Source organism: Dermatophagoides farinae, chromosome 6 (genome assembly GCF_024713945.1).
Source record: "Dermatophagoides farinae isolate YC_2012a chromosome 6, ASM2471394v1, whole genome shotgun sequence".
Classification (NCBI taxonomy): Eukaryota; Metazoa; Arthropoda; class Arachnida; order Sarcoptiformes; family Pyroglyphidae; genus Dermatophagoides; species Dermatophagoides farinae.
Window position 1 is genome coordinate 4,225,315 of NC_134682.1, and position 27,914 is coordinate 4,253,228.

The 27,914-nt window shown below is 30.4% G+C and overlaps 2 protein-coding genes across 2 annotated transcripts; both read right to left on the reverse strand.

The window, feature by feature from the left end:
- Positions 1 to 832: 832 nt before the first annotated feature.
- Positions 833 to 3,153, reverse strand: LOC142597598 (uncharacterized). Its single transcript, XM_075731857.1, has 2 exons — positions 3,008 to 3,153; positions 833 to 1,421 (listed from the first exon to the last, which is right to left on the reverse strand). The coding sequence occupies exons 1-2, from the start codon at positions 3,151 to 3,153 to the stop codon at positions 833 to 835; spliced, it is 735 nt and encodes a 244-aa protein (XP_075587972.1).
- Positions 3,154 to 7,411: 4,258 nt separating this feature from the next.
- On the reverse strand, positions 7,412 to 26,583 carry LOC124493743 (uncharacterized). The gene is made up of 5 exons (XM_047056847.2): positions 24,698 to 26,583; positions 24,124 to 24,342; positions 23,494 to 24,055; positions 8,557 to 8,924; positions 7,412 to 8,448 (listed from the first exon to the last, which is right to left on the reverse strand). Exons 1-5 carry the CDS (start codon positions 25,334 to 25,336, stop codon positions 7,546 to 7,548), a joined length of 2,691 nt encoding a protein of 896 aa, XP_046912803.2. The 5' UTR covers positions 25,337 to 26,583; the 3' UTR covers positions 7,412 to 7,545.
- Between the last annotated feature and the right edge of the window lie 1,331 nt (positions 26,584 to 27,914).

The following is a 27,914-nucleotide window of genomic DNA, read 5'->3' on the forward strand; positions in this document are numbered from 1 at the left end:
AAATGGCTCGTTTAATCTTTGAATATGTCCATGAAATTTTTCGTTGTTCATAATCAAACAAATCATAATTGATTCGTAAATTATAAAATTTAAATATTTCAAAACCACGCCGGATGCAAAACTTGATTTCGGCATTTTCAATGGATGGCTTAAATAAGTGAAAATTCATGTTGCTATCGTTTACAACCACAAAGAATATATATCATCAGGATATGAAAGTTTGATTCACAAATACAACATACTTATAATGCACAATGAAACTTAAAAAAATTCCAACTGTATAAATTACTAAGAATTGTTTTCTTGAACGAAATCGGTATATAAAAAATATAAGTATTCAAACAATTCACACGAAATAATGAAGTTTGGTGTATTTTTTTTTATTATATGGATCGATTTGATGAAAAAAGAACTGAAAAATTTACCTCTGATAATTATGATAGAAAATCACTAACCATGAAAAGACCAAGTTGTTGTTACCACATACAGGCATTGTAATCTATTAGGTAATATTCTAATCTAATCAATCAATTAATCAATAATAAATCGATCAACATACAAACATTATTTATTGTTCTTTATTTTGACTACGCTACTGTCATTTGAAAATTACGGTACTGACATTATTATGATAGTCATTAATAAAAAGAAAACTAGATTTTCAAAATTTTTCAGAAACCAGTAATAATAATAAGAAAGTCTATAATAATAAAAAGTCATTTTAAATTTGAAAAATTCAAAGAAAATAAAGCAAATCAATATTGTATATATGAATATTGGACACACATCAAGTTGGATAGAAATAGAATCAACATAAACATAAGATATGGTTTTAAAGAGTTTTTTTCAGACAAATTTTCTTATAAAATTTAATAGCCATGTGGAAATTCATGATAAACATTTGAATGTATTTGAATTTGCTAATGAAAAACATTCGACCACAAGTGAAACCGAATCGATTATTGGTCATCGTCTGTATGAATAAACGTGATTTAATTGAATATCGGAGAGGAAAACTATTGGTGAATACATTTCTTTGCATTCTCAACCATTGTGATCGAGCAATCCAACGATGAATTGATTGCCAACAAATTCGATTATATGATGGCATATGAGCTACACGGAAATAGAGGCTGTTCAGTAAAAAAAATGATGACATGAATGCCAATGCGACAAATGTAATCTGTATATTCATCTTGGTTTGTTGACTAATGAATAATAAACAAATTACCACAGAAGATTTGGACAATAATTCAATGAAGAATAATATATTTCGAGCTGTCAAATTGAATATTGCCATCTCACTATAAAGAGATACATATTCGGAATGAAATCTATACCAAAACAATTTTTGTACTCTGATTGATGATTGAAATGAATTTTGTAATATTAAAGCTGATTTGCTGGATAATTGTTTAAGCCTGACAATAAAGAATTCCATGATAAAAACATTGAAACTTATCGACTTGAATGCATTTCCAATAAAATAGATACATTGAATATTGTACGAGAAAAACAATATTGGTGTCAATATCAATTGAGTTAAATTGATCTGATGGTATTTGAAGAAATCGAAAGAAAAATAGCTGAAAATGAATTGAATAGACAACAATCCAATGATAAAACATCGGAGGAAATTAACAGCCATAAACTGTGATTTTCGAAAGAATTGAATTAGATAATTTCGGTACTGCGGTGCCAATTGTTGATCATCATATTGCCAGTTATTGATGAAAAAATCATTCATCGATGATTTGTAGTGTATAACCTCGAGCAAAAAATGATACCATAAATAGTCATTTAGAAGAAATGCAATGATCATTTCGATCACTAAGAAATCGTTTCTTTTGGATCCGATAATTTTGTCGAATGTATCAATATTGATAAGGTAATCATTGTGTGGCCAAATAATAATACAGGTAATATAAACGATGGAAATCCATCCATTCAATGTGATCCAAATGGCTGGTTTGATCGTTGAATATGTCCATGAAATTTTTCGTTGTTGATAATCAAACAGATCATAATTGATTCGTAAATTATAAAATTTAAATATTTCAAAACCACGCCTGATGCAAAACTTTGATTTCGGCATTTTCAATGGATGGCTTAAATAAGTTAAAATTCATGTTGTTTTGTTATAGATTGCCAACCACAAAATAAATGTTATTTTATAAAAGTTTGATTCATATTCAATAAATACAGTCAAAAACAATGAAAATTCCATTTGTCAATTCCAAAGAAATGTTGTTGTCCTTAATGATTTTTATGAAAATAAATAGATATATAATAATAAATATATTTGCTTCTACTAAAAGAAACGGTGAAAAGCTTATGTTGTGCCATAATCACTCGATTAATTGATTCATCGATCAATACAGTTATCATCTATTTTTAAATTTTTGTAATTTATCATTACATGGTAATCAGCTAAAAGAGGTGGTTCTCGAATTTTCAAGGCAGAAAAAAATAATGTTTATACAACACTATAAAATCCATTATTGTTTAAACCATTATCATAAATTGATCAATATTCAAATATCATTTATATATTGTTCTTTATTTTGACTACACTATTGTCATTTGACAATTACGGTATTGACATTATTATAAATGTCATTAATAAAAGTAAAACTATATTCTCAAAATTTTTGAGAAACCATTAATAATAACAAAAAATAAAGTTAAATTTGAATAATTTATGAATTTTAAATTAGAAAAATTTAAAGAAAATAAAGCAAATCAATTGAATATTGGAAAAACACCAACATAGACACATATGACATGGTGTTAAATGATTTTTTTCAGACAAATTTTCTTATAGAATTTGATGGCCATGTGGAAATTCATGATGAACATTTGAATGTATTTGAATTTGCTAATGAAAAACATTCGACCACAAGTAAAACCGAATAGATTATTGGTCATCGTCTGTATGAATAGACATGATTTCAGTGAATATCGAAATGGCAATCTATTTTGGATTTTATTCCGTTGCCTTCTCAACCACTGTGATCGAGCAATCCAACGATGAATCGATTGCCAACAAATTCGATTAAATGATGGCATATGAGCTACACGGAAATAGAGGATGTTAACTAGAGAAAATGTTGACATGAATGCCAATGCGACAATTGTATTCTGTGCATTCATCTTGGTTTGTTGACTAATGAATAATAAACAAATTACCACAGCAGATTTGGACAATAATTCAATAAAGAATAAAATACTTCGCGCTGTTGAATTGATTTTGGCTGTTTCGCTGTAAAGAGCTACATATTCGAAATGAAATTTATACCAAAACAATTTTCGTGGATTTTGTAATAATAAAGCCGATTTGCTGGATAATTGTTTAAGCCGGACAATAAAGAATTCCATGATAAATACAGTGAAACTTATGGACATGAATGCATCGCTAATCAAATAGATGCATTGAATAATGTATGATAAAAACATTGTTGATGACAATATCAATTGAGTCAAATTAATCTGATGGCATTCAAAGAGATCCAAAGAAAAATAGCTGAAAATGAATTGAATAGCCAGCAATCCAATGATAAAACATCGAAGAAAAATAGCAGCCATAAACTGTGATTTTTGAAAGAATTTTATTAGATAATTTCGGTGTTGCGGTGACAATTGTTGATCGTCATATTGCCAGTTATTGATGAAAAAATCATTCATCGATGATTTGTAGTGTATAACCTCGAGCAAAAAATGATACCATAAATAGTCATGTAGAATAAATACAATGATCATTTCGATTACTATGAAATCATTTCTCTGGGATCCGATAACTTTGTCGAATGTATCTATACTCATCACGTAATCATTGTGTGACCAAATAATCAAACAGGAAAGATAAACAATGGAAATCCATCCATTCAATGTGATCCAAATGGCTGGTTTGATCGTTGAATATGTCCATGAAATTTTTCGTTGCTGATAATCAAACAGATCATAATTGATTCGTAAATTATAAAATTTAATTATTTCAAAACCATGGCGGAAGAAATATTTAATTTCCGCTTTCTGATCGGATCGTCGGAATAATTTGACATTCATGTTGTTTTGTTATAGGTTGTCAAACACAAAATAAATGTTATGTTATAAAAGTTTGATTCATATTCAACACAACACACAGTCACAAAAACTTGACAAAAATTCCAAAGAATTGTTGTCCTTGGTGATTTTTATTATGAAAATAAATTGATATAATATATATTTGCCTGTACTAAAAGAAACGATGAAAAGCATATTGTTGGGTTCTATTAATCACTCGATTAATTGATTCATCGATCACAATACAATTAAAATTGTCATTTATTTTTAAATTTTTATAATTTATTATTCGATGATGGTTCTCGATGAATTTTCAAGGAGTAAAAAAAAAACTTGTGTGTTTCATGGCACACAGCCATTTGGAAACTAAAAGGCTTGTTTTTTGTTATGTACCTTTTTTCATGGATCCAATGTGAACATGTTCAAAGTGTTGTGTAATCATTAAATCAATTAATTAGTTTTCAATTCCACACAAAGTTTTCTGTTTTCGATTCATATTTTGCATTTGTAAAAAAAAAAAAAAAAAATAGTAAAACAAAAAAACAAAATTTCAAAATGGAAAAATATGTTGTCATGAGTGATTTTGTTTTTGAAAATGAATTCGATGGTAAACAGTCATGAGTGCATTTCGATGGTAAACAGCAATAATATTTAATATATATATAACTGGCCCCATTAGATTAGAAAGAAAAAAAAACCTTAAGTCAAGTCTAGATGTTCATGTTCATATATTAATAATCGATTATGTCTGGTAAACAGCAATAGCTCATACCAAATAGTTAGGTTTGTACTGAAAATAAGCAGGAATGGCCGGCTCAGCTTCGCCGCAGTTTACACACATCCTTAGCGTCATAGTATAGTAGATAATATATAATAACTGGCCCCATTAGATTAGAAAGAAAAAAAAACCTCAAGTCAAGTCTAGATGTTCATGTTCATATATTAATAATCGATTATGTCTGAGTTTTTTTTTCTCTCTCTCTCTCTCTCTCTCTCTCTCTGTCTTTCTACCAAACAAATCAATCAATATATATTGATAATCAATTAATCGATTGGTAGGAAAAAATTTTTTTGTTGTTGTTGTTTTTGTTATTACCATTGTTTTTCGTTCGCAATCTATCGTTTATTTTTTTTTTTTTTTGGATTTTTTTAAAAAAACAACGTCTGAGAAAAGACGTTCAATAATGTGGCTCCACTACGACAACAACAACAACAAAAATAAACATCACACACACACACACACAAACACAGAGAGTTAAATGTTATAACGAACAAAATGTCGAGACTTTATACAAACAAACAAACAAACAACAACAACAACAACTGACTTGGCTATGTGATATTTTAATTCATAAAAAAAAATTGTGTTTATCCAATCATCACACAAACTATCTGATCATAGGAATGAATGAATGAATGAGTGGATGAATGGATGGATTATCAATAAAATTGTGTCTAACGGCATTGTGATATTTGTGTGACAAGAAGCGAAAAAAAAAAAAATGATACAAAGTCGCCTAAATTTTTCTGTTTCCCATCGTTTTTATAATTTTAACAATTTTTTTTCTTCTTTTTGTTGTTGTTGATACAATCAACACAATCGTTGTTGAACCATACACAACCTGGCAAATGATTATGCTGATGATGATGTTGATGATCAGAGGATAATAACCGCAGATTTGGAAATTTTTTTCTTTTTTTTTTTGGCCACTTTTTGTTGTTGTTCCTGGTTTCTCACACACAAACCAATTTATCGATAGCTCTTTCAACAGACCAATAGATAATAAAAAAAAAGACGATCGATCGAAATGGATTTTGCAAAAAAGGAGAAAAAAAATTTATTTTTATTATCATCAATTATAATTGATACGATTGGGAATTAAAGAAAGAAAAAAGGTAAACAAAATGATTGAATCGAATTGGGGGAAAAAAATTGATTAGAAGAAAAAGTAATAGTGTGAATCTCATCTTACAATTTGAAAATGATGACGATCATGTGTGTGTGTGTGTGTATGATTTAAAAATTGAAAACAGTGAAATTAATTAAAAAAAAATGGTGAAAAGCGAAAAGCGAGAAAAAAAAAGTCCTGAGCTTAGCTTGAAAATTCATTCGATTACATTGAAAAAAAAAATTATAATAGAAACATTCTGTGTGTGTGTGTGTGGGTGATTGGTGGACAACGTCCAAAAAAAAAAATTGATGGAATTATCGAATTGATTCAATTGGATTGATTGTTTTTTTTTAAAACAACAACAACAACAAAAAAAAACAATAGAAGAATGACATCTATACCGGTATATTTAGGGGGTGTGTGTGTGTAGGTGTGTGTGCAGTACAATAATAATGATATATAATAATAATAAAAAATAGAAATTTCTTCAATCAATTATTTAACGAACAATAATTTTACAAAATTTAAATTGTGTTTGTAAGTGTGTGTGTGTAAGTTGTTGTTCATATATATATATTAATTAATTATAATCAATAAATGACAGAGAGAAAGAGAGAGACTAGTGTAATGGATGAAAGAATAAAAAATCAATCAATCAATCAATCAATCAATAATGCAGAATAATAATCAATCTAAATATTGGATATTTTTTTTCAATATTAAAAAAAAATAACAAAACAAGTTTTTCATATTTTTTGCTTTGCAATATTTTGTTTGTCTATCTATATATATATATATATTAAATATATGGTTTGAGATGTGATGTGTGATTGGTTTTTGTGGTTGTTGTTGTTGTTGTTGTGGTTGTTGTTGTTGTTGTAGAGCTAGATATAATGTTTTTTAATGAAACGTAAACGTTTCTGAAATTGAAAAAAAAGAATCAAGTCACGGTTTAAATATGAATTGTTGAACGACGAAATGAAAAAAATTCATTGATTTGAGACACAAAAAAAACAAACAAACAAGCAGAAATTGGTAATTGTATCGATAAAACAGAATGAAAACGATAATTTCATGTGTGTGTGTGTGTGCACTTTGCTGAGCAAATTTTTTTTTCTTCTTGTGGAAATGTAGAATAATTTTTTGTTTGTTTGTTTCAGATTCTTGGAACAATGATTTGACAAGTATCGATTTTTGAATTTTTTTTTTAAGAAAAAAATTTGTTGGTTTTATGACTGGTGATGATAACTGATGTGTAGTACCAGAGCTTTGATTCTGTGTGTGATTGATGATGATTTGTTTAAGTGCATTTTATGCCGAATTTAAAAAAAAGAGAGATACAAGCTTCTATGAGACAAAAAAGTTTTGGTTTTCTTTCAATTGTTTCCTGTGTGTGTGTGTGTGTGTTCAGCCAAAATGAATTAAAAATATCACAAATTCTGTACGGTTTGTGTGGATGTGTGTGTATGTGTTATAAAGTGAAGATTTTGAATTGAATAAACAACACATGGTTATAATTTACAGCTAACTAAATGTTTTTTTTTTTACTTTTTTCTTATTTTTTTTTTTTTTTTTTGGTAATCAGTAATAATTAGAAATATAAATCTTCACCTAATCCTTCATCATGATCATCATTATTATGATGATTACCATCGATATCAATATCGATATCTATGGTTAATTGTGAAAGATGGCTAGAACGATCAATGATATTTGTGGATGATGATGATGATGATGGTGGCCTATTCTCTTGATCTACTTTATCATCATCATCATCATCATCATCTTCAGCTTCATTATTATCATCATCATCATCTTCATCATCAGCATTAACATTGATCATTGATGGCTGTTCTGGAATGAAAATTGGTATATTTTCACGATCTTCATGTTCCAGATAGCTAAGCAGATCGGTTAACGAAGGTTGTGTTTTAAGGCTAAGATCATCTAACCATGTGGCAGTCGTCATTTGACCAGTAGGACCACCATTGGTTGTATCATGTAATAAAGAATATGACCGTTGATGATTATTATGGGGAATGTAACGATTCTCCTGTTGATTGACCTGTTGTTGTTGTTGTTGCTGTTGCTGTTGTCGATTGAGAAGCAATTGTTTTGCACTAGATACCTGGGCGAATGTAGTATGAATATAATTCTGATTGTTATTGGGAGTGGCTGCTGTGGAAGTCGTGTTATTATTAACCGTGGAATGCTGATGATAATGGTTTTGATAGCAATGAGCATTCATCAATGTTGTCGGTAAATTCGTATCGATCGATATTGTCATGGCTGTGGCTGTGGCTGTAGTAGGCGGTGTGGGAACAATATTCGTATTATTATTGTTGATATGATTTGATGATGATCGGCTAGTAATTTCCGGTGATACCGTAGCTATCGTATCGTCAACATTGTTAGTCATTGAATTTCGATCCATTGTCATTGATTCATTTCGGATCAAATTATCGATTTGTTTTGCATAGTTTTCAATACAATGCTAAAAAAAAAGATTGTGGGAAAAAATATATTGAATACAATGATTATTTTATTGATCAAGTGAAAATAAAATAATTTTTTTTTTCATGCAGCAAAAAAAAATGCTTACCGAATCGATTCCAAGCTGTTTTTCTACAGCCAATAAGAATTGTTCATATAAATTATTAGGGATTATTGTTGTTGTTGAATTTTGTTGGTCGTTAGCCTGTTGTACTGTTGTGTGTCGTCGGCTATTATTGCTGTTGCTGTTGTTTGTGGCGGTGGTGGTGTTGTTGGTGGTAATCATATAATTTGTTGTTGATATTGGCTGTTCCGGCGTCATCATCATCATCATCATCGTATTCGTCTTTGTAGTCATGTCGGTCGATGATTGTGATGTTGTTGTCGTTCTATTTCGATTAATGTCGAGACCTTGTAATGCTGTGGCCACACATGCAGATGCAATCACCGATGGTTCAACAGATACAAATGTAATATCTTTATAAGAAAATGAAACAAAAAAAAAATAAAATAAAGAATATATATGAATGAAATGAAATGAATAAGTTAAATGGCAAAGTCACGAGGTCCTATGTTTAGACTGTATATATTGATGATAGTGAATATATTGATATTTACATACATACACACACACACACACAATGTCTATTTCTCTATCTATATGGGCCGATATTTCAATGTCACGCTCTCGCGCGTATGGTCGTCGTCGAATTCGGTTTGTCCATTTACACACATATGATACTATCATCATGTGTTAATGAAAGTGAAATTTTTTTTTCTTTGAATCAATCAATCAAATAGATAATTACATGCATATATAAAAAATACGGATCAAAAACGGAACCATGGAACATTTGTTTTTTTTTATAGCTCAAATCAAAGTAACAAAGTAATTTTCACCAATTTTTCACCATCATCATCATCATTATCATTACAAATAAAAACCCTTTTTTTTGCCATATATTAATTAAAACAAACAAATCAACGGAAGAAAACGAGGTCAAGTTCTGATTTATTATAATAATGTTCTTGGCCAGACAAAAAAAAGTGATTATTATTAATATTAACCTAGATTCTTGATGTCATCAGAAAAAATTAAATTAAATTAATTATAAATTGATTGTTTTATGATCATTTTTTTTTTTTTGAATGTCCTAATTAATTGAACATTTATCAATCAAATGCCAAATCAGCCGATCAAACACACACACACACACACACATACACAATATGAATCATATGATCTAGATGTGATGGACATTTAAATCGACCTTCAAGAAATGAAAACATAAATTGTTAATAGTTGAATTGTTCAATACATTTTAGTGGTGGGAAAACTACGACAACGACGACGACGACCCGGGACATTTAAATCTGGAACAGCATATTTAATAAACACACACACACACAGTGAACAAAAATTTATTTTTTTTCTTTTTACATAACCTTTTGTCTGATGAAAAAGGTGGAAATATCACATACTACAGAGTTCCAAAACAACACTAAACCTTAGTGTGAACAAAGAGAAAAAAAGGAAATACTAGATTTTCGTTTTGAGAAAAAGCGAGGGAAAATTTTTTTTTATCTGCATTTTCGCGCCCATCTGTTCCTGTTTCATTCGCGTTTGTTTGTTTGTTCTATATATGGGTAAGGTTATCCGGTACATTGATTGTCAAAATGGTGATGAAATTTTTTTTTTTTTTGGTATATACCCGAATTAAAAGATACCGATACCTATTGATAAATAGGTGTAGCCTGTCAAATACCACCACGACCACCAAACAATAGATTGGCGGGAACATCTGCGCGCGTTTTTTTCTTCTCAATTGATTGAAACAATTTCCGTTGGTTTTTAAATCACACAAAAAAACAACAACAATAGATTTGTAAAATGATAAAAGTTCAAGATGGCGTCAGAGAAAAAAAAAGTTTTGAATCAATCGAAATAAAGAAAAGAGAGAGAAAATGTCGTTTACATTTGACCACAGATGGCATTCAAAGAAATTTTTTTTTTCAAAACAAAATAGATTGTTGCATAGTCGAGTCCAATTACCTTTCTCTCCTCTCTCTCTCTCTCTCTCTGGTCTAGGACCAGTCTCACCTGCTTGGATTTTTTTTCTACCTCAATCAAGCTACTGGCATTTTTTCAAGCGAAAAAAAATCGACATAAGCCAATAGGATCTAGTAGACAAAAAAAATGATTGATCAATTTATATGAATGGCTGCTTGTGAATCACCCACCATATTCCGGCATGATTAAACATGGAAAGGATCAAGATTATTATCATCATCTAATTTAACATTGTGTAACAATAATGAAAAAGTCTAGGTCCATCCACCCACCCACACACACATACTGGATTTATTTGTTATCCTCTGATCAAATCGATATATAAATAATAAGTTCAACAGGAAAAAAAATAACTAAATCAAATTATTATACTACTATACACGAATCGAGATATCAACAGCAGCAGCTGTTTGGACAATAGTCAATCAACAGTAGTAGAAGTAGTAGTCGAATTAATAAAATTATATCAACACATCCAACGATGATGATGATGATAATTTGGTAAAATACAAAAAAAAAACAACTATTAAACCTAACCAGGAAAAAAAGGTGTTGAAAAACAGTAGTAAGACCCAATTTCATACTCACACACACATGCACACGAATAAATGGACCAGACACACACACACAGGATGCAAGTCCAAAGATAATTTTTTCTTTTTTATTTAATCATTTAATGTATGGTGGACCTAGTCAACGATAAAAAAGCTAGACCTAATTAAACTGGTAACAAGCCTTAAAAAATACAAAACCAACCAAATACAAATCAACAGGGAAAAAATTAATGATCAACATTTGGAAATGTGGCCGTCATCATCGTACTGTGGTGGTCAATAAATTATTAGATGTCATCATTTTTTGAGGTAATTATATGGACAACGGATATTCCAATGAAATCCGGACCACATCAATTAGTTTGGAAAATGTTTTACATGTGTGTGTGTACTATATGGACATCAAATGATCATCATCAATGTAAATCTGTCTCTGTGTGTGTGTCACATTAATGGTTGAATATCTTTTCGAAGAATGCAGAAAATAAAAAAAACCCAAATCACCAGCTGTATATAAATGATGTTCGAAATTGATTGAACTAGTTTTTTTTTCTTTTTCTAAAAAAAAAGTTTGTCATTACAATCAAATAGTATGTGGTGGATTATATTAGTATTTGTATCCTTCAAATGACCCATTGAGTTTTACGATGAAAATTTAATGAATGAAAAGCAAAAAAAAAAAAAATACCAATGACAAGCCTAGTATACAACTACAACTAACAGTCGACAACGACTGGTAGTAATGGGGTGGACAGAAAAATTTTTCTATTTTGTTGCACTTTCCCCTCTTTATATATTTCTTAAAAAAAATCAATCGAAATATGTTGTTTCTATTGAAACTGTGAAATCATTCAACTGTAACACTGGCCTGTAGAAGAAAAACAGAAAAGATCAAAATCTATTGGTAAAGAAAATAGCATCTCATCTAATCAACAACAACAGCAACAAAAACAAAAACAAAAAACATGTGTGTGTGTGTGCAGACATTTGGGCGCCGGAAATGTATTATTACACAATAGTAGACTTGATCACGTATCCTTTTCAATCGATCTCAGCAACAACGAGAAAAAAAAATTCAGGATCTCCCCTCATCATCATACATTCATTCATTCATTCACGAAAATTTTTTCTATTTTTTTTTTGCCAGACAAAACAAAAGCATTGTTATTATTATCGGCACGAATACAGTCTCGTTACGGTATTTTTCCTTTTCTGAAAAAATGGTATTTAGGTCAAGACCATTGTGTGTGTGTGTGTGTAAGTGTTAATACTTGGGTCCAACGACCAACAACACCAAAGATGGATTATGATCCAAAGAAAATACACACACACACACACACAAATTTGATGTTCGATACAATCACATGATGCTCACATCCACACACTAGTTGATTATGTAAAAAAAAGAAACCTTAAGCTCATCATCATTGAATGTTTTCTTTTTTTTTTACTTCGTTTGTTTCTCTAGGTCATAGGTCAGCAATGCAATAACCGTTATACTAAAAATGACTATTATTGTTTGAATGAATGTTGTTCTAGTAGCCACGTGCTGGACACCTTTTTTTAAGAGAAAAGATTATTATTGTTTAAATGAGTGATAGTTTGATGACCTATCACATAGGCACACACACACACACACACACACACACACAAGACCTTAGATTTGAATTTGATTTTATAGATAGACAGATGAATCCAAGGTAAATCTCAGAGTTTGGTTCCCCTGTCATTAATGTGTGTGTTTTTGAGCAGATGAAATAGTAGTGTTGTCATTACGCACACACACACACACATACACACACACATAGAAAGGTCAAATCCAGACATACAGTCATAAAAAGTCCAAAAGACCTAGCTTCATATAGAAAACGAGCGATTCATTTTATCATCATCATCATCATAACCGATTGTTAAATATCAGCACAACAAAAAAAACGGTCTTGTTGTTGTTATTTGAATGTTAGACAAACAAATCAATTGTTATATTTAAAGCTAAGAGTTTTTCTTTTTTTTCGGTTCTCGTTATAAACCACACACATACACACACAGAAAGAGAGAGAGAGAGAGACAGATAGAAACATGAAGAATGAAAACCAAGCCAATGTAAACATCAAAAACCATAACCTATGATGATGATGATGATGATGATGATGATGTAAACACATATTTTTCACAACGTTTTTCATTGAATCAATCTTTGCATGAAAAAAAACACACACACACAAATCGGTGGTTTTCATTGTCCATGGAGAAACAGAAAAAAAAGATGAGCCATATGAAAAATGACAATATTCGATATTATTCAGGTATAATCAAAGAAAAAAGTTAGGTCATTATAGATTTTCAGACATTTTTCCTGATGATTTTTTTTCTAGTGATGATGATTGGTTGCCATGCTGCCATACAAAAAAAAATTATCAAAATCAAATTGGTTACAAAAGCAAAAAAAAGCTAGCATTGGATATTATTTTTTTTTGTTCTGGGCAATAATAATAATAATCATGATTATTATGGCTAACCAAACGCCACACAGGTAAAAATGAAGATCTGGATATAATGAATGAATTGTATAAATGAAATAGACATAATCATCATCATCATCGTACATAAGCCTTTGACCTCCTAAATGATTCACGCGAATACAATATTTTTTTCAATTGTGCTTAATAATAATCAAATATATAAATGTGTTCATCGTTCAGGTCAACCATGGTCAATTTGCATGCTCGTGTGTGTGTGCTGGTGTGCTAGTGTATGCGGCGTGTGACCCATGGGTACAAATTAACCTAAGGCTGAATAAAGGTATTATAGATTTATACTGAGATTTAGCTACACATACGACTCAATTATCCAGAAAAATTTCAGCTCAATTTCATATCAATCAAAGTAGTTGGATTTTTTTCTCTAGGGTTCACTTATTGGAAAATGGAAAAACGAGACAATTTACTGATTATGGTGATCCGATTGAATATTTTGGTGTCCATTTGCCACCGTCATTGGCTACTTTAATAATTTTAAATGATCATTAAAACTAGCAACGAAGACAACTACTATTAAAAATGTACAAAAAAAATACCGGTATCCATACAGAAAAACCAACAAACAAGAATAAAGTCAGGCCACCACCAAGTGTGTGTGTGTGTGTGTGTGTGGCAAAAGCAAAGGTCAACATAGGCATATGACGAATACCAGAAAAAAAAGAGATAGAGTTCAAAGACATTTAACTTGGTTATAGAGATACATATGAAATTTTTTTTTTTGCATAACTCTTTCCGTATGTGCATCAATATAAATCATTTCTTTTCTGTTATGGAATAAATCACCGTTTAACGTCAGTTTTCTAGTTCCGAATTTTTTTTGTTTTGTTTTTCATATGAAATTATATGACCTTTTCATATTTATAATAAATAGAAACATTTTTTCTTTATTCATTTATGGAAATTGACAATTTATTCAACATTAAAAAAATGCCTGTTGATGATTTGTAAGCATCATACAAAAGATGAGATGGCCAGATGCCCAGATATTAAAGTACCGATATTACCTGAACTACTGCTATATATATGTGTGTGTGTGTGTGTTGTATATAATAATTAGAATATAATCGAGAAAAAAAAATCGGTCCTGCTATTCGTAGACAGCCGCAGAGATAAAAGCAGCTGTTAGAATGCTAGAGAGAAAGAAAGAAGAATCATTCAAGAATGACACAGCTAACAATGACAATGACAATGACATACACGAGTTCCACAATATTATACCAGATGATATGTCATGTCAAATGTTTGTTGTTGTACCCAAGCTACCCATTTATTATATAATAATAAAGATAACCACTATCGATGCTAAGCAGTGAAAGACGTGCTAATGATCAAGTTCAACCGATGTGTTACGCAACATACAAAACATAGAGAGCCATGACACAATGACATTGACATGACAATTTTGTTTTTCATATACATATAGCCATATATACAAGACAAGAATCAATTCTATGATGCTATACAATTATCTATCGCAGTTGTACACGTGGCTCATACAATCATTGGTGGTCAAAGCTTAGTCATTGTGTGTAAGGCCATCGATTCATGAAAATTAATAAATAGCTATATACTGATGATAAAAGTTATGGCCAAGTATATCAAATTAAAAGGAACGTGCCTGGCATATCACAACTCTATGCCATATATACCGATAATGATAAATTCCATATGGTCATAAATATATACATATGACTGTGATCAACAGGTCTTCATATCTACCCAGCAAAAAAAAACATCCATCCATCTTGCAAAAACTCAACTATAACAACAACAACAAAAAAAATTAAACGAACAAACAATAGTTTCAAAGTGAAAGTTTTTCTTTCATTCATTTATTCATTTAAATGGTAATCGATGCCGTACACATACACACACACGTGTGTGTGTTCGTTATACCAGAACAAAATAATAATCAAATACCCGACAAACAATACAATACAATCGGATCCTCAATGATGAAGAAGAAACGGACATCTGTCCATTGAACTTAATCATCAGAAAGAGAGAAAAAAAATCAAACATTTTGAATAAATCCTAACGTTAAGCGGGACCAAAAGAGAGAGATGCCAATATATTTGGAACATATGTGTGTGTGTGCAACACGACGGTATGTCCCAATCAAGCAAAAAATATAAAATAATAAAATACCATCGAAAAAAAAACACAAAAGGTATTTCCTTTTTTTTCATCCTCATCACCATCATCATCACTAAAAATCAGCGAGCACAACACACACTGAGAGAGGATGTCGATAAAACATGGACCGTAGGGTCCGTGTAAATCTATTTGTTCATGTTTCAATGACAGAAGAGTTTTTTTTCCTATGAAACTGGCACGTGCCTGTGTGTTTAGGATTGTGACTAAAAAAAAACGACAAATAACGAAAAAAAAATTGATGGTATGTAGTATGCGTAATGGATGACAATAGAGATCCTGTTTGTATGATCAAACATATAGGATATATCGTTATGAATGAAGAAAAAAAAGACAGGAAAATGCCATTCGGTATTGGCATTATTATTATTCGGGGATCATCTCATCGTCATCATCATCATCATCGATTGTTATGATTTCATTATGGATCGTTGCCGATTTTTTTTCCAAAATAGCACACAGTCTGTCACGAGTCTCTCTCTCTCTCTCTCTCTCTCTCTCTCTCTCTCCATATATATGTGAAAACAAATTCCATAGTGATCGTTAAAAATATTCAAATTGTTCGGTTTCGAATGGCTTGATTGGCCATACATACATATTGACAATGGTAATGCACCAATACACACACAAACACACACATAAATCGGGAAAAGCTCAACAGATGGTTGGGAGATTTTTATTAATTTTTTTTTTGATTGCCCGAAATCTGTATCAGATTTATATATAACACAATCAGTGATTGTCAAATGTTCCAATTAATGACATGTCGATTATGGTTATTAGCTATACATGATGATCATCATCATTTCAAAACGGGTCAGTCAATTTTGTAGTGAAAAAAAAACTGTCTCTATCTATCAGGTCCCAAAAGACAGACACGCGACTTGAATAATTTTTTTGGTTTCAACAAAGCAGAAGGTACATTTCTTCACCTAGGTCTCTCTATTCACTAATAGACCAATTGACCTTAGAAAAAAAAGATGATTACTACCCTAACTACATCATTCCTTATTACATCTTTCATATTTGATTTTCCAAGGCTGCTACTCGTTTTTTTTTCTATTTGAAATAAGTCGAGCATATGTTCATTTAGTTAGTTTTGAATATACAAACACACAAAAATAGTGATAGAGGATGCAAAGTCATGCTTTGAAAACGAAAAAAAAACTAAATTGGAATTTATCTCATTGTTTCGGCTGTTTATATTGTGTGTGTGGAACAAAGATACGTGTGGGTATTACGTAAACTTGAACAAAAAACAACACAGAGGTCAAATAATGATAAGATTAAAAATGAATCTAAAGACTTGGGTCATATAAGGGCCACGTGCCAAAAACCAAAAAACCGAAACCATTCAATGAGGCCATTGGCCGTTTTATTAACGGGGTCCAAGATGCAAATGACGACGACGATGATGATGATATTTACTTAAAGCCAAACACACATACAAAAAAAATTGGACATAAATCAGTCACCAAAAAACCTTTTGGGTGTATGCTAAGTATTGAATTCATCCAGAGAAAAAAAACGAAAAACAAGGCGTATTTCTTTTGTAATCTCATACTTTTCAAACGGAAGCTATGGTGATGTGATTGAAAATCTTATTACATTGTTATGTTATGTTGTGTTGTGTTTTTTTTCAGAAAAAAAAGATTTGGGTGGATTTTTTCACAAAAAATTAAATAATTTTTTTCTGGTAAAAAAAATTTCAAGATTTTTAATGAACGGATGATGATTATTTTTTTCTGGTTAAAAAGAATCTGGCATCCGCACCTTTCTTTCTTTCTCTCTCTCTCTCTCATTATTAAACATCTGCCATACGTTTTTGTTTAAAATGAAAAAATTGGATTAATGTCAACAGTGATGACAATAGGACATCAAAAAAAAAAATTTTATCAGTATCAACAGGTATCACATCGAAAGGGTTTGATGTAATTTTGTGTGCATGTGTGCATGTGACACAAACGGATGTATCGTTCAATTTTATCTGCAAAAAAAATGTAATTTTCAATTCAACAAATCTCAGCAATAGTTCAACAACATTATTTTTAATCTTGTAATTCGTATATATTGCCATTTTCATGTTTACGATTCTCGTGATTACACACACACACATCTATCTCTAACTAAATATATAAAGAGTAGGTAAATAGATACATATATAGTCATTCAATGTCATCTATATATTCATCATCATTGACATTTGACCTCTAATATAAACACACTATCACTCATTTAGGCTTTGAATGTTTTTCTCTATTGATTCTCTCTCTAGGTTCAGGAGCCATAGTGACGATATAATAAAAATCAGGATCCATCATAATGCTCTCAAAATCTCGATTAAGAAATGAATGTAGAAAAAAAGAGACTTTCATTCACTACCATAACATCTTTCTTTTTTTTCAATATCTATTTTATTCAGGCGCCATTATTTTTTGCTGTACATACAACAAACACAATGACGGTCAATATCTCTAATATGAATGTCATCATCATCATCATTGCTTGCCATACATTCGATGAACACACACACACACACATAGACACAGACAGAACACACAAATTTCATTCATACACCACCACCACCACCATCATTATTGTAGAGGTTAAAATGCTCATAAAAAAAGTAAAAACAGGAAAACACAACAACAAAAAAAAATTTCAGATTCATCAATGCATAAAGATATCAATTATAGATATGAGACCATGCATAGTGAATGATTGAGAAGAAAAAATATTTTTATTGTTTGTAACCAAAGAGAGAGAGAAAGAAAGATAAGTCAAAATCAATGATTTTTTTTGTTGTTGTTTTTGTTGAATATACCAACAAAAAAAAACCAAATGATACAAATGAACCAGAAACACAATGACATACTATTCATATATGATTCTTCAATAGAAAAAAAAAATATCAAAATGACGATTATAAGTCGAGTACCGAAATCGATATTCTCGTCGCATCAGAGCATCATGTTTGTTGTTATATAACATGGATGATAATGGAAAGCAAACAGACACACAAACACATTGAAGGAGAGAGAGAGAGAAAAAAAAAAGATACCATATATTACCATGTGAAAGGTGATATGAAGAGAGCTGTATGTATGTGGAATGTTTTGATGTTTTGTTTTTGTATGTTGGTGAGAAAGAAAGAAATTTTTGCTTTCGCAAATTTTTTTTTCTCATTATTAGTGATTAGATTTGAAAACTAATCATAGAAAAAAATATAGAAATAGAAATAAGGAAAACAAATTATTTCCGTAAATTGGAGATGAATTCATCCAATAGATAGATTTCTCTCGTTCCTCGATCGATCGATCGATTGATCCGATCAAAAATTCAAAGTGAAATTTGATTGATTGATTGATCGATCAAGTCTCATCATCATCATCATCAGATCGATAATGACCAATGCAAATTGGTCAATCAAATTGTACTGTATATTGTTGGCATGTTGAGAATCGATCATTTTAACACTTTTTGTTGCTGTCTATGCCGCAATCAACATCATCATCATCATAAATTGGGTGCCAAATCATACACATAGGTAAATCATTTTCTAACGAGAAAAAAGAAAAAAATTTTCAAAGTCGACAAAAAAATTTGGGTCATTCATATGTCTGCGTATGTGTGTGTGTGTGTGTGAACCGGAAACATCAAAAAAAAAAACTAAACCCTCATTCAATCATTGTTGTCGATTATTTAGTGTTTATATGAGCAGCAAACAAAAAAAAATGTTTGTTTGTGTGTGGGCGACAAAAAGTCAGGCAAAGCAAAGCAAAGCAAAAAAAAAAATAAGGTTAAACAAAATGTACGCATCTTTTTTTTATTATTATTTATGTTTCGAATGTATCAATGTATCTATCTCTCATATACCACGATGATGATGATGATCAAGTCATCAGCCTTTTATCACATTTTTTCTTTTTTTTTTACCAAAACAAAAAAGAAAGGAAAAAATCCAATTGAGAGGCACCCAAAATAAAATTTCAATTCTTTGCCGGTAATCATTCATTTCTCACAAATATCCGTGACAAAAAAAATATGATGATAAATTTCTTGGCATTCATGTGAAAAGAATAATAATAATTGTCAATATTCTTGTCGCTATAATGAATGAGGGAAAGAGATGAACAAAAAAAAATTCCTAAAATTGAATGAGAAAATTTTTTTTGGTATTTCCAATTTTTATACTTGAAAATACCCAAAGATGGACCAAAGATTGCCATCCATCGATATATAAAATCTATATAAATCTAAAAAAACAATCAATCCCTACCAACAGTGATCTAGAGGTGGTGGTGGAAAGAGGGGTAATCGAAAAAATCCACCATAGTTCATCGGCTTCTATAGATGAATAGATTGTTTCATGTAGTGTTTGTGTTTATGTGTGCGTGTAAGTAAAGTAGTTTTTCCACCATTTTTCTGGTCATACGACGACGACCATAGATAAATAGGCATTATATAATAATGAAAAAAAAATATCAAAAGGTTGGACCCATCATTCATTCATTACTATACTGATGATGATGATGATTATTTCATTCTGATCATTCTATACATTCAATTCGACATGACTTTGAGATTTATATGTATGACTGGATTGGACTTGTTGCTTCTTCTGTAGTCGATTTGTCTTTTTTTGCCTCATCGTATATTATTATTATTATTAATGACAACCCGATGAATGGACAAACTACACTACTATTTATTTGATCGATCATTCGCTGTAATGACGATGACCAAAACATTTATATATATAAAAAAAAGACGAGGATACCATTATCATCAACATAATCATCAAATGATGATGGTCAGTGCAGAGCAACAACGAAAAAAAACCCGTATGAAAAGGGTTATATATCAGCAAATCATAAACACAAACCAATGGTTATCATTCATTTTGCATTCCATTCGTGAAAAAAATTTTGACAAATCTTTATCCATCTAAGAAAACTAGAAAATATATTTTGTTTGTACGTAAATGAAAACAAAACAAAACAAAAAAAAATTTCATCATCATCATAAGAAATTCGAGAAAAACCGGATCTATTTTTTAATTCATTCGACGATCGATATTAGTTGCAAAGAGAGACTATTCTAAAGCAAGCAATCAGGCAACAAAAACGTACTCAACCCTTTTATCATCATAATCATCATCATTGATGATTATGATGATGGCGCCCATATTTAGAATGTTCAAAAATCAGTATTAATAAATATATAGAACTGATGAATTAATGTAGCTATACTATTATTTTCATTAAATTGAAAATTGTAGATTATCCATAGATTTGTGCGCGTAATTGGAAGCTGTTGTTGGTATTATTAAAATGAAATCAAAAAGAAAAAAGAAAAAACAAACTTGGACATTGGTTGGTTGGTTGATAATGGCAACAACAACAACAACAAAAAAAATTGAATAAATCGACTATTATTATTATTAAACAGAATATTACCTTCTGGCTATATTTATATGAAAAAAAACAACCAACTTTAATCACATCAAGTGTCTGTATTATGAACAAATAATGTTATATTACACAATGAATGAATCACATGAATAGTCGACATTTTCATGCTAGATTAAACTGGATACTAAATGAATGAATGAATTGATGGATATATGGACTACATCATTACTTAACTACTCTATTTTTATATATTTAACAAATCTAGTAGAGTTCTTGAGTTTAGAATTAGAATTTAAATTTGTTAAATGTCTATTTACTATCCGTTGGACAGAAAAAAAAATAGAAAGTGAGAAAATAAATTATCCAAATACAATATATAACAAAAATGGGTGGTAGTAACAAAAATAGAAACACAGGCCATCATTTGTTTGTTTCATTCATTTTAAAATGACAAATTCGGTCGAATAATGATCTTACGATCAAGTAAGTATCCCTCGACAGTTTTTTTTCGTGTGCTGGGGGAGGGAAAGTAGTGGTAAGAGGTGATGTATGACTTTTTTTTACCCTTTAAGAAAAAATCGAGAGCCGCTTGGCACCAAATTCATCATCATACCTCATTGGCTCCAAAATTCCAGACTTACAGTATTTTTCCGTTTTTTTTCGTTGTTGTTATAATTATTTGATTTCATCATCATTATCATCATCAGTGGAAAAAAATGATGAGTGAAAACAAGAGTTTTGTGCCGGTCTGCTGATCTGAAGATGTCTTAAAAGATGATGATGATGATGATGATGGTAATAAGAAATGAATCAACCATCATCATCATCATCAGCAACAATAACTAAAAAAAAAACAAAAAACTACGCAGAAATAAAAATTTTCAATGAACAGAAGCCAACTACAACCATCACCACCACCACCATCATCATCAGCAGCAGCAATACAAAACATGTGATAGAAGCAAAAAATAGCTATGTTAGCTAATTTAAAACATTTTTCTTTTTTTGATCAAGTAAAGGATAAAAAAAGGGTTGGGGATAAGATTTATTAATATAAATGGAATATGAATAAATGAAAAAAATACGGGTGGCATCGAGCACAATCAACTTTGCCATTCATTCATTCATTACATTTCATTTCTATCTATACATCTCTCTCTCAATCACACAACTTAGAAAGACAAACGGACAAAAAAAAACTTGAATAATAATTGATCGTTAACCATTCTATATGGATAGTAAAAAAAAACTTTGAAGTCATACAGAGAGAGAGAAAGAGAAAGCGAACAAAAAGAAATCTGATTGAACCAAAGTTTTTTCAAATGGATAAAAACAATGAAAATGGTTATGATGATGATAATGTGAGTACAACACACACACGATAATTGCTCGTCAATTTCATCTTTAAAAATCATGATTATGATGATGATGATGATGACATTACAAAGGCAAGAACAAAAAAAACAAGGGAAAGATAAGAAATAAACCCTTTCGATATATTTCTGTTTTCTTATCACCAAAAAAATTTTTTTTTATTCTCATTGATAACAAACAAACGAATGTGTGTGTGTGTGTATATTTCTGTGATTACATTAGGTAGCTGTAGGTAATGTGTGATTTGTAATTGTTATCGATGAAAAAAATGATACTTTTTTTGGTTTCAAGGTAAAGAAAAAAGAAGGATCCTCTTTCATTTCGTTTCATTTCTATATTACTAGCTCTTGTCATGTCAAAAGTAAACAGGACAAAATTCAATTGGTCACTAGTTATGGGTGCGAAAAATGAAAAACATTTGTCAACATTGAAAAATTGTCATTCATTCAGGTAGGCATAAAAGAGGCACCACTATTATAACAATGTTACAATGAACTTTTTTTTTTGTCATCATTATCATTATTAAATATCCAACAAGACGCCAAACAGAAAAAAAAATGACAGATTGAAAATAGAGATTCACACACTTGGCCTACACTCATGATATGTCGCCAAACGCCCACAAAAATGAGGATGTAATAAAAACTAATTAGATACAAACACTAAACAATTAACTAACTTACTTACTAGACAAAAAAAAATCCGGGTCGACAGTTTAAAGTTCAAGAGACAATAAAAGAAAAACAACAAAAAGCTAGAGCAAAAGAAATCGATAACAAGATAAACAACATAACCATAATAATCAAATTTAAATGCGAATTGGGCGTCCGGGCATATAATTTGTTTTGTTTTTTTTTGTTTTGTTTCACATATGAAGCTCAATGAGTCAATAATTCAAGAGGCGAATTTTTTGAAAAATAAAATGAAAAAAAAACTTACCTATGGAACATAATTCGATAAATGTATTTGCATGACGACGTATGATGGCCTCAATCGTTGATGTTGAACAAGATTGATGATCATTCGAATTGTTTGTCCATGAATTATGCTGTTGTTGTTGTTGTTGTTGTTTTTCATATACAATCGGTTCATCATCATCATCATGGCGACTAGTAAATTGTCGATGATCAGATTTCATACGTTTCGATGGATGGTTTAAACTTCGAATCGATGTTTTCCGTTTCCTTAATGATGAAACATTCGTATTATCATCATCATCATTTTCATTATCAGAACAATGGTTTTTTGTCATTCTTCGTACAGTTTTTCTTAACCTTCCAATATCGACATCATCTTGATGATGATTACTTATACTATATCGACGAATTCGATGATTACGTCGATTACATTGTTGTTGTTGTTTATTCGGTTTTTGACAAGTATTTGTTGCTGTTGCTGATAATAGATTCGATAAAATAACCAATAGATAATCCAGATAATCGGTTGCAATGATTGAACTGACATCCCATGATAATTCTTTCAGGATAAGTTGTTCCCATATCTATACAAAAAAATAATAATAAGATATATTTCAATTTATAATTGACAAATGAAAAAAAACAAACAAACCAGAATTTCTTTCACGGTGAATGCATGATCACTTGCAAAGCTTAAAAATTCCAGATCGAATGTATTACATTGACGTATTTTTGATGCAATCAACATGCATACAATGCCAGCCAATTGTAATTGTTGTTTAGGTACAGTAGGTTTAGCCAATATAAATCGATCCAAGTAATTGACCGAAAGGCTAAATATGCCAGGTTCACATTTGTATTGTTCACATACCTAGAGATGGTTAAATAATAAAAAAAAAAATAAAAGAGTCAAGAAAAAAAGATAATAAAATTAAAAATCCGAGACAAGACAAAGAAAATATATTTGCATAGACGAAAAAAAAAATTTCTTTTTTTTTGTTAAATCAAATACAAAAAAAAAGAAAAAGAAATTTAGTCTCTTTCGTGTCTATATTTGTGATGATGAAATGGCATGTTTGCCCCTCAAACAAATACACAAAACACAGACATGAACAGGAAATCTCTACGTATATGTTGAATGATGGTATTTGATAAAAAAAAAATTTGGTTAGATTTCATTTACATTTGACTATTTTCACATATATTGTACACATATATTTACATACCTCGTGCATCCATTCGGTCAATTCAAAACGTGTTTTTTCATTTATATCACTTGTCGATGAACGATATACAGCATCGATTACATTCAATGGTATATATCGCTGTTCAATCGATAACATTCTTTTAAGAATTCTTTCTTGATCATCAAGTAGATTTTGATCTAGATGACTGATTACCGATTCTGGTTCTTCCGCTAGTCGTTGCCTTGGCTGTGGTGGTAGCTGTTGTTGTTGTTGTTGTTGATGACTAATTGACATTCGATTTTGATTCGATTTGGTTTGTTGTAATTGTTGTTGGTGTTGCTGTTGTAGTTGGCTCTCATGATCACCACTATCATATGGTTTTCGTTTTCTACAATTTCTATTATTTGTTCGATAATGATGATGTTCATCATCACCATAACTAGAATGAATAGATGATATAATTGATGTATTTGAATCATAACCACTTGAATCGCTTGTTGGTGATGATTGATCCAATGATTGATAATGATGTATAGCAATTCGATGTGATCCATTTCTATGTGAACGATGTAAATTTAAATGATTCTGTCCTAACGACGATGATGATGATGATGTGGTTGATGATGATGGTGGTGATTGTGGACTAGGTTCATTGCAAATCAATATTTGATGTTCCATGTTCCTGATAATGATGGATGATTTATATGGGTACGGTGACAAGATGATTTTTTCAAAATCAAAAAAAAAAAAAAAAAAAAATGAAAAATCTTCAAATTTACACACACAAAAACAATCACACAAAACAGAAAAAAAAATGTGAAAAAAAAGTCAGGGAAATGGAAATAGAAAAGTTGAAATCAGAATAAAGTTTCGTTTCGAACATGCGCCCAAATATATAAAAAGATAACGTGTGTTTCGAATGAATTTTTTTTAAGGTCGATGTAGGTGTGTGTGTGTGTGTGTGTGTGTAAGGGTGCTGTTTGTGTGTTTGTTGTCGTTTACTTTTGATGTGCTGGATCCCCAAAGACACACAAGACAATTTTTTCTGGTATTTTTTTTTGTTTTGTTTTACAAATGATGATGAAGATGATTCGAATTTAAAATTCGAAATTTAACAATTTAAAAAAAAAATTAAAACAAAATTCTCGTTTTAAAAACAATTTATGGGTATAAAAAAACAAACAGAAAATCAAAAAAAAGGAAATTTTTTTTTTTTTATAAATCGAACATTGATTGTGATTGTGTATTGATTGGTGACAAGAATTGAATTTTTATTCTCTCTTTGGCATTCATCTGATAGATGATGACACAAAAGAGAATGTGTGTGTGTATGGGTGGGTGTATGTGAAACAAAATGTAAAAAAAAAATAAGGATCACACACACACAATGATGATTGGATTGGTTGGATTTTGGTAATGATTGTGGTGATGGTAGTGTTGGTGGTTGTGGTGGTGGTGGCTGTGGTGGTGATGGTGACAAAAATTGAAAGGGTATGATGATGAAATGGAAGAACACAACATTTTCGAAAATTAAAAAAAAAAAAAATTAAAAATGAAGAAAAATGTTTGAAATGGAAGAAAATGAAAAATTTTTTTCCATTATCCTGCCATTCATTATTGGTTATTTAAAAAAAAATTTTTTTTTCTTTGGTCCATGATCATGATCATCATCATCATTCATATTATAAAAACATGAAACAATTTCGATTTTTTTTTGTTCAATTTCTATGATGAAACACAAATTTTTCTATTTTTTTCTTCAAGAAAAAAAAAACAAAAATCAAGAAAAAGTGAAATTCTCATTCACAAACCATCAACTATCAACAACCATTCGAATGTAAGTTACAAATTGAAATGTTTGAACCATATATATAAAACTTTAGTTCTGTTTTGTGATGGTGTTGATCATCAATCAGCGTCTGAATGATCGTTTTCGTGAACAGCAGCATATACAACATACATACAGAAACAGACACAGACAAACCATTCGCTGATATCTTCTGTACGCGCCGGTTCTTCATTGATAATGATGATGATGATGATGGGTAGAGGTATGGCCATCAGAAAGAATATCTACACATTCGAGATGATGATGATGATGATGTTGAACACGCGCAACAGATTATCAACTATTCATTCACAGGTAGTGGTATTTTTCGAAACATTAGGGCCAAAAAAAAAAAAAAAAAAAATTTTTTCATAGCTGCGGAATATGTATATATAGTACGCAAGGTACAGGTACGGTTATATTAAATACTATCGACTAATGCTACTACCTATCCATATCCATATATATATTGATTAATATATACTTACTTTGGCCCGTATATATATAAAAAAAAAGCGCAACAGGCGTACCGATAAAAATGATGTGATCGACCCTAAACACCTCCTCCTCCTCCTTCTCCTTCTAATCGCAGTAGATTTCAATTTTCGAATGTCCGGATTATTTTGTCGTTGTTGTTGATGTTAGGCGTCATCAAGACGCCAGGTCACCAATGTAATCAATGTAATCGAATCTACTAGCTGTATTATTATTGCACAGACATAGAAATATTCTCACGGTCGGAAAAAAATTGATCGGAAAAATTTTCGGTTTTTTTTCTGGTGGTAGGATAACACATACCCAAAAAAAAAAAAAAAAAAGAATTCTTTGGAACCATTGCTTGGATTTGATGAGAATTTTTTTTTTACTTACTTTGATTTGTAGAATTTCCATTCAGAATCAAGACTTGATCATCCAATCTAATTAGAATGAAAATAAAAATGAGAAAAAAAAACAAAGTAAAAAACATCGAGTGTTTGTTTGTTACAGATCAAATTTCATAGCCCATTGTTGATTTGGTCAATTTTGCTGAATCGTTGATGTCTTTCCTGTTATTATATTTTCATCTGGTAATTTGCCCAGATTTCTTCATTTCTTCAGTTGTTTTTTTTCTGCTGAGAGATCACTTACATGATGGATTGGATAAATTTTTTTTTTGTTTTGGCCAAAAAATTTTTTTGTTTTTTTTAATGAGAATGATTTTTTGATTTTTAATGTAATTCTAATTCTAATTCTCATTATTATGAATATATATACTCAGCTATTTTGACATGTTGTTGTACATTGACTATTTCCACATTTCGATCCAACAATAATCAATATCGAACAAAAATGATGATATGAAAGATGGATTATATCATATGCAAGAGCAAAAAAAAAATTATTAACGATAAATTTACGACACACACACACACACACATACGTACTTGA

Bases quoted from the DNA above. Each gene is read 5' to 3' on its own strand.
- LOC142597598 (XM_075731857.1), bottom strand. From the start codon at position 3,153: ATGAATGCACAGAATACAATTGTCGCATTGGCATTCATGTCAACATTT. The intron at 1,422-3,007 runs GTTGAGAAGGCA...CTTTATTGTCAG, and splicing joins TGGATTGCTCGATCACAGTG to GCTTAAACAATTATCCAGCA.
- LOC124493743 (XM_047056847.2), bottom strand. From the start codon at position 25,336: ATGGAACATCAAATATTGATTTGCAATGAACCTAGTCCACAATCACCA. The intron at 24,056-24,123 runs GTTTGTTTGTTT...TTTTTTGTATAG, and splicing joins TCACCGTGAAAGAAATTCTG to ATATGGGAACAACTTATCCT. The intron at 8,449-8,556 runs GTAAGCATTTTT...CTTTTTTTTTAG, and splicing joins AACAGCTTGGAATCGATTCG to CATTGTATTGAAAACTATGC.